Source organism: Delphinapterus leucas, chromosome 15 (genome assembly GCF_059928025.1).
Source record: "Delphinapterus leucas isolate spDelLeu-1000000601 "Yukka" chromosome 15, BTC_Dleu_Yukka2, whole genome shotgun sequence".
NCBI lineage: Eukaryota > Metazoa > Chordata > Mammalia > Artiodactyla > Monodontidae > Delphinapterus > Delphinapterus leucas.
The window spans coordinates 14,273,419-14,292,432 of record NC_143143.1 but is presented as its reverse complement, the minus strand read 5'-3'; the positions used below and the strand labels follow the sequence as shown (position 1 = coordinate 14,292,432).

The 19,014-nt window shown below is 38.0% G+C and overlaps 1 protein-coding gene across 5 annotated transcripts in view; it reads left to right on the top strand.

Moving 5' to 3' along the window:
• Nucleotides 1-19,014, top strand: part of LOC111182070 (S-adenosyl-L-methionine-dependent tRNA 4-demethylwyosine synthase TYW1) — a 276,237-nt gene that overhangs the window by 188,089 nt on the left and 69,134 nt on the right. For all 5 annotated transcript variants that reach the window (XR_016387776.1, XM_022588137.2, XM_089895820.1 and 2 more), the window contains one exon: nucleotides 5,986-6,153. Coding sequence is in view for 4 of the 5 variants with exons in the window: in XM_022588137.2 (XP_022443845.2) it covers nucleotides 5,986-6,153 (168 nt within the window). In the remaining variant the exon portion in view is untranslated. The remainder of the gene's footprint in view (nucleotides 1-5,985; nucleotides 6,154-19,014) is intronic.

Below are 19,014 nucleotides of genomic sequence, written 5' to 3'. Positions count from 1 at the left end.
TGGTTTAGCTATTAAAGAATGCTGCTTCAAATTATGCTGCAGTAAAACCTCTATTATTAACTTGGCTGGATCGCACTGTCACCTTTTTTTCTCCTTCTTTCTTTGCAGTCATGTTTCCTATAGTGAAGAAGGTATTTTGTAATCTGAAATGAATCAACCATATTTTAAAGAAAGATGGCTACTTTGTAAACAGTGTAATTCTCTGATGGGCATTTTGTAGTCGGACAAACTATTAACATAACTAGGAAACAGATGAAGCCTTCTACTTATAGCTGAGATGTTATAATGACATAGTTTCTTTCAAACAAGATTTCCATTTTACTATTTTATCCCTGCATTTAACAAATATTTCTGAGCTGTCTTTATGTGCCAGGCCTCGTCAAAGCATCATAGGTACAAATTTGTTTTCTAAATTTGGATATGCTGTTTGGGAGATGGATGTCTTATTGAACAAGGCAAAATCTACAGAAGTAAAATGAACTACTTTGAGAGATTTTTTTAATTGAAAAATCTTGGAGAAGTGTGTAATCTAATCACAATTTTAAATGTCTTATTTAAATTATAAAATATAAGGTAATAGACAACAGTTTGTGTGTATCAGGGGAAAGCATGGGATGATCAATTGTCTCTGGTAGGAGACCTGTAATATCAAGTACCTGGGCCTTTGAGGATCACATGGTTTATTAAATTCATCTCTCATTTGTCCAGCAAGTTAATGAAGTATCTTTCTCTTAAACTGAAGTAGGAAAAGGGAAGTTTACAGAAAATAGTATACTATTAAGAAACAAAATGAGTTATAGAATAATTATTACTTGATCAAATTTTTAACAGTATATGTTTAGATACATTTATATAAGAAAAGTATGGAAGGATACATATCAAATCATTAACAGTACGATTTGGGAGAAGGGGAAGGAAAGACTTGCTTTACTTTTCATATTTCTGTGTTGTGTGAATTGTTGCAGTGAGCATGCATTACTTTTATAATTCAAATGATTGAAATGAAATCAGTAAATGGAGAAGGCATGCTTTCCTGTTCAGTAGGTTAAACTATTTAATGTCTGAAAAGGCAGCTTTCTGTTGTTGTTGTCTTATTAATCAAAGTAAAATTTTCTAAAATGGAAGCGTCTTAAAAATAATAGTAATAAAGCCTCACCAAAAAACATTTGGTAAGAGCTAGCAATATGGCAGCCTAAGATAACCTCAGATTCCTCCAAAAGCAAACACTTAGAAGTAAATGTTATGGTAAACATACTTTTGAGAGAATAGTCAGTCTGTCAGGTCTGTAAGGGAATTCCTTAGGGGCTGTAAAAAGGGAGATTGCCTGGTGGTACTCTGCAGCTCCAGTAGAGACAGGATGTGGCAGAAGACTAGGCCCTTTCACCTTTAGTGAAAGGACGAATTAGGAAAAAATTCACCCACTGACACAGAGTGGTACTTGGAGGCTTATCCCTTACCTATGCTTTTGGTAAAAAGAAAAAGTCTCCCAGGGCCTAACCCTGAAATGGGGTTGGTGTTAAAATTTAATAGTACCTCAAGGTCACATAAATGCCCTGAAGATGTGAAATTGATAATACAAAGTGACCCTGGGCTAGTGAAATACCTGAGGCTCTCGAATCCATTCATATCCTTTTCCTGGATTTCCTGGATGTGTGTGTGTGTATGTGGAGGGTTCAGGGCGGGTCTCTCATAGTCTCAGGTGGGGAAGTTGTGTAAGCTTTGATACATTCCTAAAATGTATTCATTTAGCCTGGGACAGGTTACTTATCCTCCTTGAGCCTAAATTTCCTCAGTATTAAAATTAGAATACTAATATCAATTTAATGGACTTGTTTTGAGAATTCAAGGGGGTAACATATGCCTGGGTTCAGTAAATGTTTAGATCACTTTCCATCAAGCACATTATTTAAAAATGAATCAATAGAAGCTGTTTCTCTATTATATTGATTTTTCTTTCACTGCTAGTCTTGTAAAATATTTCTCTGTTCCATTCCCTGTAAATTAACATGTATTTTAGCTTCATTAGGCTTAAGTAGACCTATATTTGCTAGCCTGGGAAGCTTAACCATCGTTATTTGCTTACTTGTTTGTGAAAATGTGTTTCGTGTTGCAAACATCTGCCTTATTGGAAAGCTTTCATAACACAATCCATCCGTAAATGAAATACCGTCTTTGTATTCTCTGCCTAGCACTGCACCTTGAGAAGAGTAAGTGCTTAGTAATTATTTGTTGTCAAATGATTTAAAACTCTCTTTGCATTAGCACCATGACTGTCTACAGAACTCAATCCTTGCAGGATGCATCTTGCAAAACAAATGTCTTAGCATAGTCTCAATCTCTTTCTGCACACAAACGTAGGGAGTATTACCAGTTGTTCATGTATGTAGCAATACCTAACCAGTGATTATCAGTTGGTTCATAATCGTTAAAGTGTAGAAAAATCTTGAAAAATATGAATTAAATTTTGTATTAGATCAGAAAAGAGTTCTGGAGTTTAATTTCATAGAGGAATATGTGACTTGCTCTTTAGAACAGATTAGTTGGGGGTACAGAGAATAATAGGGTGTGGCCTCCACCCTCTAAGAGCTCAGGATTTAGACACATCAAAGTTAAGCCAGTTATCTGAGAAGAGAGATGCACAGGGTATGATGAGATTGGGATTAGATGGGATTGGAGTTCCTGGCCGAAGATCAAAGAGATGGTGGAAAATTTAGCCAGGGAAAGACTGGATGCGGAGTGGGGCAGTCCAGTAAGAAGGCCTCAGGTGCTAGGCTGAGAAACGTGGGCTGGTCTTTTGGTGGGGGGGACAGCTATTGAAGCGTTTTTAAGATAAAGGAGTGACATGTATTGCTGCAAAAAGTTATGAAGACATTTCTCTTCAAACTATCAGGGACAAAAACAATCATACCGGGAGTCTTTTGACAACCAGTCAGTTTAATTAGAATATCAAGAGCTCTTCCCACAGACTTTGAATCCCCAGGTAGACTTTGTAAGCAGCCCATGAAAAAGACCCAATGGCCCCCATGTCCTGGAGCAGAGTGGTCCATCCAGAAGTCACCAGTGTGATGGTGTGGGTTGTGCTTTTCACTGCAAACAGGAAGACGCATAAGTGGTCCTGCTCTTCAGGAACTTTCTTTGGGTCTGCTTGTCACCTCTCAGCCTCTGGAATTCTGGAATGAGCGCTTTCAGTTGCCACATTATACCCATCTGTTTTCTTGAGGACACTATTTTTCCAAAGTTGTGAGGCAAGAACTTGGTGCTAGTGATAAACAGGGTGGGAGTGGAAGGTGGTGCTGGGATGAGAAGGTGGCGGGCAGCTGCCATATGAGGGAAAGCAAAACGTCTTTAGACTATTCAGGGGCAAGTGCGATCAGGAACCCAGTCTGGGCGGGTCGTCGGTAGACCGCAGTGTGCGATGAAATGAAGCAGCCCATGTAGAAGGGGGAGGACCGGAGGGAGGTGTTGAGGAGCCCAGCTGAGGGAGGGCTCAGGGAGGCCGTTCAGGGAGGCCGGTTTCTACCCATGGCAGTTCTGTCACGCGCAGGCTCAGCCTCCGCCGTCGGCTCAGGAAGTTACCCACACTCCCCACCTCCGAGGATTTTGTCCGGCTAAAATGAGAAGTTTTACTTGAAAATGCTTTGTTAACGATAAAGCATCATGCGAACGTATAGAGAAGTATAATGTGAAGGCATAGTGATGACCTATGGCAATCATCCTCTCATTTCCTTTCCAAACCAGATCTCTCCTCAGCATTTCATGCTTTATTATTGCTGAATAATCGATATTATTTTCCAAAGCCATTGTCATGAATATAAGATCTTACTTAGGGACTTCCCTGGTGATCCAGTGGGTAAGACTCCACGCTCCCAATGCAGGGGACCTGGGTTCCATCTCTGGTCGGGGAACTAGATCCCACATACCGCAACCAAGAAGCCCGCATGCCGCAACTAAGACCCAGCACAGCCAAAATAAATTTAAAAAAAAAAAAAAAGATCTTACCTAAAACCTCTGCTTCAGTGAACTAACATTTTCAATATTAAAAATAAATTCTTGGGACTTCCCTGATGGCACAGTGGTTAAGAATCTGCCTGCCAATGCAGGGGACACAGGTTCGAACCCTATTCCGGGAAGATCCAACATGCCACGGAGCAACTAAGCCCATGCGCCACAACTACTGAGCCTGTGCTCTAGAGCCCATGAGCCACAGCTGCTGAGCCCACGTGCCACAACCACTGAAGCTCACGTGGCTAGAGCCCGTGCTGTGCAACAAGAGAAGCCACTGCGATGAGAAGCCCGCGCAACGCAACAAAGAGTAGCCCCCGCTCGCTGCAACTAGAGAAAGCCCGCGCGCAGCAACGAAGACCCAACACAGCCATAAATAAATAAATAACTAAGAAAAGTATTATTAAAAAAATAAATTCCTTTGAATTAAGCAGTATCTACATGGTTGTTCATATATTTCATCCCTCATAAACAGTATTTAAAGTGAAGTAAAGTTCATTTTTATGACTAATTTGACTATGAATAAATCATTTTCATGTATTTGGGCAAGTTTAGTACAAGTTTTCAGCCACGCTTTCTTAAAGATTTTTTAAACTGTTGTATTATTTGCTTTTTTTTATTCAGCTAAAACCCAAATTCAGTTTAATGAATTCTGTAAATCAGTGAGCTAATTAATAGAGAAGCTTCTCTTGATTATTGTAATTAAGCTGGGTCTCCTCTAGTTTATGTTCAGCAAAGGTCATCTCAGTGTAGTACACCAGTAAGTAGTCTTTGAACAGCCATCTGGAGTAGAGGGTTTTGCAGAACTCATCTGAGTTTTTGGCCCCCTCCCAGCTCTGCCATCTGTAGGGTCAGGGTCACTCTGCAGTGCTCATTGTAGGCTTTTCATTTAATTTCATTCTATCCCCTCCAGTCTGTGTGTGTGAGAGAGGGAGAGAGAGAGAGCGCGAGTGAGAGAGAGCCTCATTCTATTTTAGTTATTCCCTACTTAGTAGCACATCTAGACTATTCGAGTCTTTTTTCAAGAAAGTTTGATTTCTTGGGTATTTACAGAGCCTACAAAGTTACGATAGTCAGTATTGAAAATTAGTCATAAATCACTTATCACTATGTAACTTACCAAATGGAAAACTTAGTTATAAAACTTTTGTGTCTTACGTACCTGGGCTGTCAGGTAGAATTAAAAAGAGTTAAAAACCAATTTATCTTACTGCATTTGTACTGAATGGGAATTTCTTTAGGGGGTAGATACATGTATATACATGTAGGTGTGTGTAAAGGTATATATATATATATATATATACATATCTGTGTGTATTTATATATATGTATATGTATTTCTATACATGTATTTTCATTTTGGCATGATTCTGTGTTTATACATATCCACATAAAAAATGCATTACAAAGTGATCTCCTTAGAATGATTCCAAAAGAATAATTTGAAAGGGATCCCTATCTGGCCCTTTACAGAATGTTTATCAACCTCAAATCTAAATTATACTAGAAAATAGGAGCTCATCTTATTTTCCCAGTCAGTAAATTATTCACTGAATTTTTATGGGTGTCAACTATACCTCCATTATTGTACTAGGGGATTATAATCCCATGAGAATTGATCTGTTACGGTGCACAAATGAATCTGAATGGAAAGATATATTATTAGTTCAGATACATTATTGTGACTAGACAGTGTAGATGGTGATGTAGCACAAAGCACAAGTACCCAAGAAGCATCAGGATTGTCAGAGTGTAAAGAGCACTGGCCTGGGAGCTCCAGTGCTGTCTTTGTCACTCGTTACTTGTATGAGCTTCCAAGCAAATTTTATCATCTTTGTACTGCTTTCTTCACTTGAAGATATGGATTGGCTTGGCTTGGATTGGATTGGTTGACCTGTAGAAGCCTTTCTGGCTCTGAAGCTCTTCCTCTGTGACATTTAAATAGGTCTGTAACTGTCTCTAACTGTTGTAATGTTTCCACAGGGTGTTACCTACTGTGGAGAGAGTTCGGCAAGCAGTCTTACCATGGCCAACGTGCCCTGGCACGAAGAAGTGGTGCGCTTTGTCTGTGAGTTGGTGGATCTGATCCCCGACTATGAAATTGCTTGTGAACACGAACATTCCAACTGCCTCCTGATAGCTCACAAGAAGGTAAGAACCAGTCAAGTATGCATTCTTCCATCACCCTTGTCCTTCCTGCTCTCTTTTCTCTTTATTTTCCCCTCACCTTATTATAATGAATATCTACTTGTTTGCTACCTTTCCTAAAACAAACATTAAGAAAGCCCCGAATTCAGTCTGTTGGACTCATAAACTGTCTTTTCTGTGTGAGATTTCTTTGTTTTCAGCCCTCACCAAGGCACCTGAAGTGCTTTCTGGCTTGTAATTGGTGTGTACTGAGAAACAAAACAAAACACCCTTGTAATAACCTTGTAATAACCTCTAGTCCTTTCCCAGAATGACAAGGGAAAGTGAAAATAGTAAACAACCCCCATATGAGTGTTTCTGACTGTCAGAAGAAATATTGAGGTGTTTATCAAATTTTAGATCACTTTGAATCTTGGCCTCTGCAGAAATATTTCTGGGATTTTGGTTTTCCTTTTTCCCTTTTAGTGTTTTTATTAGACAGAATGAGTGCCTGAACCTAATGTATTTTTTAAGTAAATAATGCCTAGCAAAGGAGAAATTCAGTTTTTAGTAGAGGTAGGGCATTAAAAAAAAAAACCCAATCAGAAGGCCAGTGTTCGAGTAGCGATCATAATGATATGTCCTTACTGAAATATTTATACAGAAATAATATAGTGTCTGGGATTTGATTCAAAATGATACGAAGTAAGAAGTATGTGGGTGTGTAGATGGGTTGAGGGTTGTTGAGGCTAGATGATGGGTACACAGAGGTTTGTTTTACTCCTCTGCCTAGTTTCCTGTTCAAACTTTCCATTTAAAAGTGCTTTTTAAAAAAGGGGACATGGTTGAACCTTGAAATCATTATTCTAGATGAAAAACGACACAAAAGACTACATAATGTATGATTCCATTTATATGAAATGTCCAGAATAGGTAAATCCTTAGAGATAGAATGTGGTTTAGTGGTTGTTGGAAATTGGGGGAAGAGCAGACTGGGAAGTGACTGCTAATAGGTATGGGATTTCTTTTTGGAGTGATGAAAATGTTCTGGAATTATTTAGTGGTGTTGGTTGCACAACTTTGTACTAAAACCCACTGAACTGTATACTTTAAAAGGTTGAATTTTATGGTTTGTGAATTATATCACAGTAAAGATAAATTAATACCAAAAAGGTAATAAAGAATGGGCTACCTTTTCTTATAAAAATGCTCTGTAGGCAAGTAAAGTCAGGCTTAATTGAACACGAATCTCACTTTTTCCTCCCTCCACAACCTAAGTGGCTTCCTGAACAGCTTTGCAGGTTAATGATATTTAATAATATTAGAATCACTCAATTAAAATTTCACGTGGTCTAGTCTCAAACAGGAGGTTAAAAGGCCCTCATGCCTTGGTGCCAATTAGATTGTATATATCTGACCTAATGATCTGTCAGACTTAAATATTTAGACAGAAGAATATGTACTGGGAGCATTAAGGAACAAAGAAATAAAGGCTACCTAGTATTTGAAATGTTAATAAAGTAGCTGCAAAGACAATTAACTTACAAAGTAAATCTTAAAAATTAAAGCCAAAACTGAATTTTATTTTCTATCTTTTTATTCATTGTTACTTTTTTAGGTAAGATAGTACCTTCAAAACAAATTATTTGATTGGAGGGGCAGTGCTCTGGAAATAGTCCTGACAATGGTAGTAAAGTTCTCTCTTCTTCCATAAGGTCTTCACACCATAGCCAAAGATGTCTTTATAGAATGTAGATGTCTGCTGCTTAGGTGCCTTTGATTGACCTCCCATTGCTTTTAGCATGAAAATCAAAATCCTTAACGTGGCCCCTAGGGTCCTATGTGATCAGTCTCCGTCCGCCTCTCCAGCTTCTTCTGGAACCTCTCTTCCTTCTCTTTCTGCACTTCTTTCATTTTCTCAGCCACAGTAGGTCTTATTTTTCCTCCAGTTAGGCTGGGAATTATATACTTTTTCTATTCTTTTAGTGGGTGCACTAGAAATTACTACATGCAAACTTGACTAATCAGTCTAGTGTTAAAATACTTTTACTCTGTAACTGTGCAAAGCAAGGATTTCAGAACACAACCTCCATTTTTCCCTTCCCAACTCATGCTGTCATTGTTATGTATGTTAATTATAAATGTAAGGACAGTATTGTTAATTGCTTTATGTAGTCAGTATTTATTTAGATTTACCTGCATTTTAAACATGATTTTGTTCTCTGTTCCTTTTTGCATTTTTGAGCCTCCATCTGGGACTGTTTTCTTTTTGCCCAAAAAGCACCTTTTAAAATTTCCTTTAGTGGAGGTTTGCTGATGGCATACTCTCAGTTTTTGTCCAAAAATGTATATTTTAGCTGGGTATCAAATTCTAGGTTGGCATTTGTTTCCTTTCAACACCATAAAGATATTCCCCTGTCTTTTAAATTCCACTGATGAAAAGTCAGCTGTTAGTTTGTTGCTGCTTTTAAGGTGATTTGTTGTTTTCTTCCCTCTGGTTTCTTTTTCTCTCCCTTTGGTTTTATGCTCTAATGTGTCTAGATGTGAACTTCTTTTTATTTTCCTTTTTGGGACTTCTTGGGCTTCGTAAATTTGGGGGTTGATACTTTCCATCATTGGTTGAAGACTTCTTAGCTTTTATTTCATTAAATATTTCTTCTTCCCCAGTATTTTTCTTCTGGAACTCCAGTTAAACATGTGTTATTGTATTTTTTATTTCACTTGGACAGTTTCTTTTGATTTGTATTCCAAGTCACTAATTTTTGCTTCAGCTGTGTCTCATATGCTATTAAATGCCACACCAATTTTAAAATTTTGGATAGTGTGTTTCTCAGTTAAATAATTTGTTTGTTTTGTTTGTTTCAAATATGATATATCACACTGTATCCTTTCCAGTTCCCTGCTGAAATTTTCAAGCTTGGCTTTTATCTTCTTGAATACTGGAAATTTCAGCTATTTCATTGTTTGTATCTGATAACTCCAATATCTAAAATCTCTGTGGATTTGTTTCTGTTATCTGTTGTTTTTGTTGGTTCTCAGTTATGTTGCCTTGTCTCCTTATGTACCTTATCTTATTGTGTTATGTACAATGTATGTAGAAAATTATTTATAGAAATAATATGAGGTTTAGGATCAGAATATCACTTTTGAGATTTGGAGACACATTTTACCTCACTTTTTTCCTATGGAAACTGATCAGATGGTGAAGAGACTTCCTTAAAGTCTCATAAAGTAGCTAAGCCAAATCTAGACCCACAACCTTCTGCCCTCTAGTCCATTGGTCTTTCTTATACCACAGGGCATCTTTTGATACCACTGATGCCATTCAAAGAAGAGTTTAAAACTGGGAAATTTTATGTTAGACCAATACTTGACTTCAGTCTCGAAGATTTCTTCTCTCTTCCCAGTGTAAACATGGACATAGGGGAAATAAATGGCACCGTATCTCATTCAGGCCAGTTTAGTTCTGTAAGTGTTTATTAGACATCTGCTGAGTTCTGACACCAGGCTGTGCAGTGAGGGCCACAGCACCTCAGCCATGAAGAATGTCAAGCACAGCCATGGATGAAAAATCCAGTTTCTCTGCATCCTAACCAGCATTTGGTATTGTCATTTTTTTTTTTTTTTTTTTGCGGTACGCGGGCCTCTCACTGTTGTGGCCTCTCCCGTTGCGGAGCACAGGCTCCGGACGTGCAGGCTCAGCGGCCATGGCTCACAGGCCCAGCCGCTTCGCGGCATGTGGGATCTTCCTGGACTGGGGCACGAACCCGTGTCCCCTGCATCGGCAGGCAGACTCTCAACCACTGCGCCACCAGGGAAGCCCTGGTATTGTCATTTTTTAGGTTAGCTGTTCTAACAGGTTTGTCAAGATCTCAGTGGGTCTTAATTTGCATATCATGAACATGATCTATTTAGATCTTTGATTTCGTTAATGAGCATTTTATAGTTTTTAGTATACAGGTCCTATACTTTGTTAGGTTTATACCTAAGTATTTTTCTGTTTTAGCAATTATAAATGGTATTGCATTTTTAATTTCAGTTGTCACAAGTTCACTGAATTCTGTAGAAATAGAATTAATTTTTGTATGTTGATCTTATATCCTGCAACCTTGCTGAGTCACTTATTATTTCCAGCAGGATTTTTTTAGTAGATTTCTTGGGGTGTTCTACATAGACCATTATATCTTCTACAAAAAGGGACAGTTTTGTTTCTTCTTTTCCAGTTGGCATCCCTTTAATTTCCTTTACTTAATTACATTTACTAAGACTTTGAGTACTTTATTGAATAAGAACAGTGATTTCAGACATTCTTGTCTTTTTCCTATCTCAGGGGGAGAGCATTTAGCCTTTCACTGTTTAATTTTGTGTTAGCTGTAGGTTTCTTATACTTGCTCTTTTCCAAATTGAGGAAGTTTCCCTCTATTTCTAGTGTTTTGCGGGGTTTTATTGTGAATGGGTGTTTATTCACAATAAAATTATTAAGTCATATCCTTTTTCTCTGTTGCTATGAACATGTGATTTTTCTTCTTTTACCCATTAATATGATGGATTACATGGATTTTTGAATTTTGGACCATGCTTGCATCCCTGGAATAAACCCCTCAGTCATAGTGTGTATTTCTTTTTTATATATTGCTGAATTCTTTTTGCTAATATTTTTAAAAAGATTTTTGCCTCTATGTTCATGAGGAATATAGGTCTGTAGTTTTCTTTTTTTATACTGTCTATGATTTTAGTATTAGGGTAATAACTGGCCTCTTAAAGCAGGTTGGGAAAGGTTTCCTCCTGTTTTCTAGGAAGGGATTGTGTGGAATTGGTGTTAATTCTTCTTTATATGTTTAGTAGAATTCTCCAGTGAAACTGTCGGGGCTTAGAGCATATTTTGGGGGGAGTTTTTAAATTATTAATTACATTTCTATAATAGTTACAAGGCTATTTAGATTATCTTTCATCTTGGGTGAGATGTGGTAGTTTGTACTTTTCAAGGAATTGGTCCATTTCATCTAAGTTGTCAAGTTTATGTGAATAAATTGTTCATAGTATTACTTTATTTTCCTTTCAATGTCCGTACAACATCTTGTTTCATTTCTGATTTGGTTGATTTGTGTCTTCTCTGTTTTGTTTCTGTTGGTTTATTCAGTTTGTTGATTTTGTTGGTCTTTTCAAAGAACCATGTTTTGGGGACTTCCCTGGCTGTCCAGTGCTTAAGACTTCACCTTCCATTGCAAGGGGTGCAGGTTCAATCCCTGGTTGGGGAGCTAAGATCCCCCATGCCTCGTGGCCAAAAAACCAAAACATAAAACAGAAGCGATATTGTAACAAGTTCAATAAAGACTTTAAAAATGGTCCACATCAAAAAAGAAAAATCTTTTAAAACAAAAAACTGTCTTTTTGTTTCATAGGTTTTTCTCTATTTTTCAGATTTCAATTTCATCTATTTCTGCGCTTCTCTTTATTATGTCCTTCTTTTTGTTTACTTTGGGTTTCTTTGCTTCTTGTTTCTTAAGATAAGGGCTTCGATTATTGACTTTTCCTCTTTTTTAATGTAAACATTTAATGCTCTAAATGTTCTTCGTTGGCCCATGGATTACTTAGCAGTTTGTGGTTTAGTTTCCTAGTGTTTGGGTTTTTTTTTTTCCTGTTGTGTTTCTGTTATTGATTTCAAGTTTGATTCTCTTATAATCAGAGAACATACTCTCTATGATCTTGGTTCTTTTAAATTTGTTGAGGTTTGTTTTGTGGACTAGGATGTTGTCTATCTTGGTAAACATTTTGTGTGCGCTTGCCAAGAATATACATTTTGTTGTTGTTGGGTGAGTGTTCTGTAAATGTCTATTTCATCCTGTTGGTTGTTGTTGGTGTTGAGTTCTTCTGTATCTTTGCTGATTATCTATATAGTTCTATCAGTTATTGAGTGAGAAGTGTTGAGGTCTTCAACTGTAAGTGTGGGTTTTTCTATGTCTTTTCAGTTCTGTCAGTTTTCGCTTTATATATTTGGCAACTGTGTTGTTTGGTGCATACTCATTTAGGATTTCTGTATCGTCTTGGTGGATTTGACCTATTTTTCATTTATGTAATGTCCCTCTTTGTTCCTATAAATTTTCTTTGCCTTGGAGTGTACAATATCTGACAGTAATATAGCCACTTCTGCTTTCTTTTGATTGATGTTTACATTGTATATCTTTTCTATCTTTTAAATTTCAATCTACCTATATCATATATTTGAAGTGAGTCTCTTAGAGACAATATACAGTTGGCTGGTGCTTTTTTAATGTACCCTTCCAATCTCTACAGGGTCTCCACTGAAACAATAGAGGGGGGTTGGGATGACAGGATTCCCCACTGCACCTTCTCTGACACCTCCCCAGCAGTGGGAGGGAGAGGGTACAGCTCAGTACAGCTGGGCGAATGTGGAAGTCTAGGATCCCCACTAGGTGTTTGCTGACCAGTTTTTCTCTTGGCCTAGGATGGTTATTATGTAAAAATTTTCTGTCTTGCTTGGCTGCCCTTTTTCTAGTCCTTTGGCTAGGGAGGCTTAATCTGAGGCTTACCTGAGGCTTAATTTTTTTTGTTTTTTTAATTGTGAGTGCTCATTGGTGTTTCTAGATTGTGGGCTTTAACCAGGCTTCTGAATTCTCGCGCCCAGTCCAGGATATATGAGCCAAAATTAAAACCCAGGGAACGTATCACTACGTTCCTTAGGTCCTGCAGTCCCTAGCCAACCTGCCTTCTTATCTCCACCTTTCAGAGCCTTCTTACGTTTGTTTTATATATAATATCTAGGGGTTTTAGCTGTAGAAATATATTTGTCCAGAACAGAAGACTTATGACTAGACAGTTTTGACACTTATTGTTTTTTGTTTACTATCTCCCCAGTGAACAGTAATAACCAGTCCACTTGGCACGGTTTGTTATTATTAGATTATTTGCACGTAAACTCATTTTGCTTGCTTATGTTAAAAGTGTCACCCAGTATGGTTGCATGGCTACCTCTGTAGTCTTACTGGAAAGGTTTTTCAGGAACTTATATGAAAAGATCTTTTCCTAACCCTAATCAGACCCCATCAAACCCCATTTAATAATTAGGCTGGCAGTTTGCAGATGAATGCCTTTTTAAGGGTAGTAAAAGCAGAGTTATAACCAAAGGAAAAAGACAAAAACAGAATCCACAAAACAGATCATTTAGTCTACAAATAATTGAGAGTGGGCATTGACTATTCAACATCCTCATTGTTTTTGTTGCCAATTCCAAGTTTATTGTTTCTCTGCTGTATTTTTGAAACACATGCCATCTTACAGAGAATGCAAGAGAAAAACTTAAACATTTTATTTGGTTTTAATGGCCTTCACAATCAAGTCCTTTCAGTTTCATTTCACGCCCACTCCCCGGGCCTCTACTAGGCATTGCCATGTTGTTTCTTTCCTCTGTGTATTTGCCGAAGGTATCTCTTCTGCTAGACCTGCCCTCCTTACCCCACTTCATCTGGTGAATTTCTGCTTTTTAAAACTGTAAAACAAACCTCCTTGGGGACCGCTTCTTTCAGAGCTATATGCACATCTGTAAGGCTGTTTTCGCTAAGAAGTTAGGGTTCCTGGAACACAAGGGCTGTCATTCCCAGCACCTCCTAGAGTACCTGGTACATATTAGATTCTCAGTGTTTGTTTAGTGAATTAACAAGCTCTTCACCTTCGTTTTCTTTCCTTATTCATTGTCTTGCCTTCTGAAATCAGAGACATTGTTCCATCTTCCTTGCTAATTTTGGTAACTATTTACCTTCTTCCTTATTTATTTACTCATTCATTTATTCAATGAATATTTACTGTTGAGTTTGCTATTTTATAGGTCATCAGTAACCTGCTAGTTGTCAAATCCAGTTGTTTTCTCATTCACCATTCCTCTATTTTTTCTGCAGCAGGAAACTGATGCCCATTCATGCTTTTGAAAGTCTCTCCTGCCTACTGTACTGTACTTTTTTGATTCTAGTAAAGTTGGCTAGTAAAAATAAGAACATTGCCAGAAAGTGCAGCATTTAAAATCCCCAAACTGTGGCCTTTCAAAAATTTGAAATTCTCTCTGAACCAGGATAGCTCAAAATGTAAGGTGAATTGTAAATGAATGAATGAATGAATAAATAAATAAATAAATTCTAGAGAGACCCCAAGCATGGATTGACTATATTTAGTTGACCTTTAAAGATCCTGCATTAAATTTGCAAGGTTTTCACAACATGAATTAGCCTCTGGAGAGTTTATTATAATTTGTATTACTCTATCCATTCCCAGAATACTCTGTGGTCATTTGCAGTGCAGTGTGATCTTTTCATTGCCATATGCTACACCACAGGCAAAGCATTTCTGAATTCTAATAGTGGAATATTTTTTTAATGGATGATTACTTTTTAATATCTGTGTAGAACAGTTTTGTTATTTAGAAGTGATGTTCAGACTAAACAGAAACATAACAGAGTTTCTGCTGTTGATAAGAAGTAGGTTTTTTAAGTGGGTGGAAGAGTAGATGGGAGTAGAAAGTTCAGTGAGCATCTCTGACTTTGAACAAAGGAAATATAGAAAAGACTCACATTGAGATAAATAAGTCAGCATATTCCAGTTCCAGGGTTGAGCTAGAGGGACAGAGAGACGACTACAGATAGTTGGTGAGTGGGGGGCCGGTCTGTCTGTGTGATTTGGAGGGGCTGGCTGGGAGAAGGAGGTACAGTCAGCCCTCTGCTTCTGGGCTTCCAGCCTAGCAGCTTAAATGTAACTGTGGTCCTGTCAGTCCGCAAACTAGTAAGACCATGATGAATCTGATATACTTTGATCATTTTAGTTCAGAAATGTGAAGTCCTTTCTACATATTGGTAATGTCCAATTATAGTGGTTCACTGTCTGTGGAAACCAAGTGGTAGGTTATATGCATGGCTTGCAGAATCCACATAGCATTGTTTTTAAACTTAATTCCTTATTATTTTAAAATAAACTTTATGTTTTAGTACAGTTTGAGATTTACAGAAAAATTGAGAAGATAGTACAGAGGGTTACTCTATGCCCTGGATTGGCCTATTATTAACATCTTACATTGGTATATAGCACATGTGTTAACAATCAATAAACTAATATTGATACATTATTATTCACTGAAGTCCATAATTTAGGTTTCACTTAATGGCCTTTTTCTGTTCTAGGATCCCATAACTTTGAGGAGTAGTCAGGAGGTATTTTGTAGGATGCACCACTACTGGGATTTGTCCAATGTTTTTCTCATAAGACTTGTGTTATGGGTTTTTAGGAGGAAGATCACAGAGGTAGAGTGCCATTTTCATCACATCATATCAAGCTCCCTTGATTTTGACCTTGATCAGCAAGCTGTGGTAGTGTTTGTCAGTGTTTGTTTTCCCCTCTCCCTTTCTGTAGGAAAATTCTTCCTTCCCCTCTGCTTCAGAAGAAGTGTATATTCAGCACATATCTAAGGAGTGAGAGTTATACTCCACATCCTTGAGGGTGGAATATCTGCATAAATTATTTGGAATTCTTCTGCACAGGTTTGTCTCTTCTTCCGATTTATTAATTTATTCAATCATTTTTATATCAGTATAGGCTCATGGATATTTATTTTATAACTTTGGGTTATAATCCAATTCATCTTTATTACTTTTGCCCAAACTATGCTAGCTTTGTCCATTAAGAGCTCTTTTAGTTGGCTCCTGTGTTTCTTTTACATACCCCCATCAATGTGTGTATTTGGGGAGGGTGGGGTTTGTTCATTTTGAGCTCTTTCCTTTCTCGCACCACAAGAAGCTCCAGGCTTATCTTGTATATTTCCTGCCCCAGTCCTAGAATCAGCCATTTCTCTCAGGATCTGTCGTTTCTTTTATTGGAGAATGGTGTTAGAAACCAAGATCTGGGTGAAGGTGTGCTCGTTGCTACTAGGGTGTTGTTTGTTTTAGGCCCTCTTAGATGACAGAGCAAAGAAATATATGTGTATATATCAATACTAACCTTCGTATATACACGTGTAGGTAAATATTTCTATATGTACCATTTGTATCTATATTAAGCTAAACATACTGATGTCTCAGACTCTAATCTGTTACCACATGACTCATCCTAGTCTCCTCTCCTTGCTTATTTATAAATTCACACTCCAACAGTGAGACTCTAATCCTAGCTCCTATTACCAGTCATCTGTTTACTTAATTGTTCAATTCCAGTATACATAAAATATATAGCAGTATCAGAATTTTTAACCCTAGAATACAGTGTTTATGCTTAGTTTCTTTTGCCTTTAGTCTTACAGGCTCCACTTACTTTTAAAATTACTTAGGTCAGTGCCCTTTCCACCCCCTCCCCTTCACTGAAGTTATTTCACACATTTGTAATTTAGTAGACTCTCTTGTCACAGTCTGCTCCTCTTCCTGGGTTCCCCTGACCTCCTAAATGACTTTTTAAACTTGCATACTTTAAGGTTCAGTATTTGTGTTATAAAGTTCTGTAGGTTTTGAAAAGCGTATAATGGCATGGAAACATGAATGAACATATTTTTCTTATGCTTGTTTGCCATCTGTACATCTTTGGTAAGGAGGTCACATCTTTTGCCCATTTATTTAATTGGATTGGTTGTTTTGTTATTGTTGAGTTGTAAGAGTTTTTAAAAGATATTTTGAATACAAGTCATTTATCAGATATGTGTTGCAAATATTTTCTCCCAGTCTACGTGACTCGATTCTTCATTCTCTTACCTGTGCCTTTCTCAGAGCAAATGTTTCTCATTTTAATAAAGTTATCAATTTTTCTTTCATGGTTCATGTCATCAGCAAATAGAGGCAATTTTACATCTTCCTTTCCAATTCTGATACCTTTAATATTATTTTTTTCTTGCGTGATTGCTCTACCTAAGACTTCTGGTACTGTGCTGAGTAGGAGTGGTGAGAATGAGCATCCTTGTTTTGTTCCTGATCTTAGAGGAAAAGCTGTCTGCCTTTTACCATTGAGTATGGGCTTGTCTTACACAGCCTTTATTATGTTGAGATATGTTTCTTCCCTGCCTAATTTATTAAGAGTTTCTGTCATGAACGGATGTTGAATTTTATCAAATGCTTTTTCTGTGTCTTTTGAGATGATCTTACAACTTTCAAAGTGTACCTTAGACTTAAACATAAACTATAACTCTATAAAATTTCTAGAAGATAACAAAGGACATTATTCCCTTCCTCCCTTCCCCTCTCATGGCTTCTTTTGCTTCTTCATTTTCAAACCACTTGTTATGGCTGCTGTAGCCCCAATTTAGCTCAAGCATCCACCACCACTTGGTTCAGCCTCAAGTGCCAAATTCTCAAGAGAAGACTTGCCTATGTATAAAACCATATTGTCTTTGAACAGAGATAATTTTACTTCTTCATTTCTTATTTGGATGCTTTTTTTCCTTTTTCTTGTCTAATTGCTCTGGCTAGGACTTTTATATATGTATGTCTGTTGATCTAGTTGATTTATTGTGTTGTTCAAGTCCTTTGTTTCTGTAGTTATCTTCTGTTTGGTTGTTCTATCCATTATTGAGTATGAGATCTTTAAGTCTCCAACTGTTGTTATAGAACTGTCTATTCCTCCCTTCAATTCTGTCAATATCTGCTTCATGTATTTTGATGATCTGTGATCAGGTACATAAAGGTTTATAATTGTTGTATTGTCTTGCTGTACTGAACCTTTTACTGATATATAATGTCCTTCTTTGTCTCTTGTAACCTTTTTGATTTGACGTCTATTTTGTGTGATATTAGTATAGCCACTTCTCCTTTTGGTTACTATTTGCCTGAAATATCTTTTTTCATCCTTTCACTTTCAACCTATTTTGTCATTGGACATAAAGTACAGCACTTGTAAACAGCATATAGTTGGATTATGGGTTTTTTTGTTTGTTTTTTGCGGTACGCGGGCCTCTCACTGTTGTGGCCTCTCCCGTTGCGGAACACAGGCTCCGGACGCACAGGCTCAGCGGCCATGGCTCACGGGCCCAGCCACTCTGCGGCATGTGGGATCTTCCTGGACCGGGGCACGATCCTGCGTTCCATGCATCGGCAGGCGGACTCTCAACCACTGCGCCACCAGGGAAGCCCTGGATTATGGGTTTTTTAATCCGTTTTTCCAATCTCTGTTTTTTGATTGCAGAATTTAATCTATTTACACCTCTGAGATCAGAAGCAGCAGTTGATGGTCAGAAGACAGATCCCCAGTGTTTGGAGGACAGGGTCCTCAGTGCCCACCCTGTCTCCCACAGGCTGCATGCAGGCTGCTCCAGGAACATGTTTACAGCCGCCTGCTGTGGGCATGGGGAGTGAGGGGTGGGTAGCTACTGCCTGTCTAAACTGAAATTAACTACAATTTACAGTTCAAACCTTCCCCTCAAAGTTGCAAACCTTCAGTAGACTTCAGAGTTCCAAAATATTTATGTCAGGCAAGATTCTGCCAGTATAATTTTTGTCTGGGTTGAGAGAAGTCTTCCTAATGCTTCCTACTGCACCACCTTCCCAGAATCCTGTACGCTTATATTTTAAAAGTTTTTACTTAGGGCTTCCCTGGTGGTGCAGTGGTTGAGAGTCCGCCTGCCGATGCAGGGGACACGGGTTCGTGCCCCGGTCCAGGAGGATCCCACATGCCACGGAGTGGCTGGGCCCGTGAGCCATGGCCGCTGAGCCTGTGCGTCCGGAGCCTGTGCTCCGCAACGGGAGAGGCCACAACAGTGAGAGGCCCTCGTACCGCAAAAAAAAAAAAAAAAGTTTTTACTTAGTTTAATTCTGAAGTTAATTGACATTGCTGTCCTCCTTCAGCACAATTACAGGGACTTTCCAGTACTCTTTCCTGCAATTAATGCATGTTTTGATGGATCCATGTAAA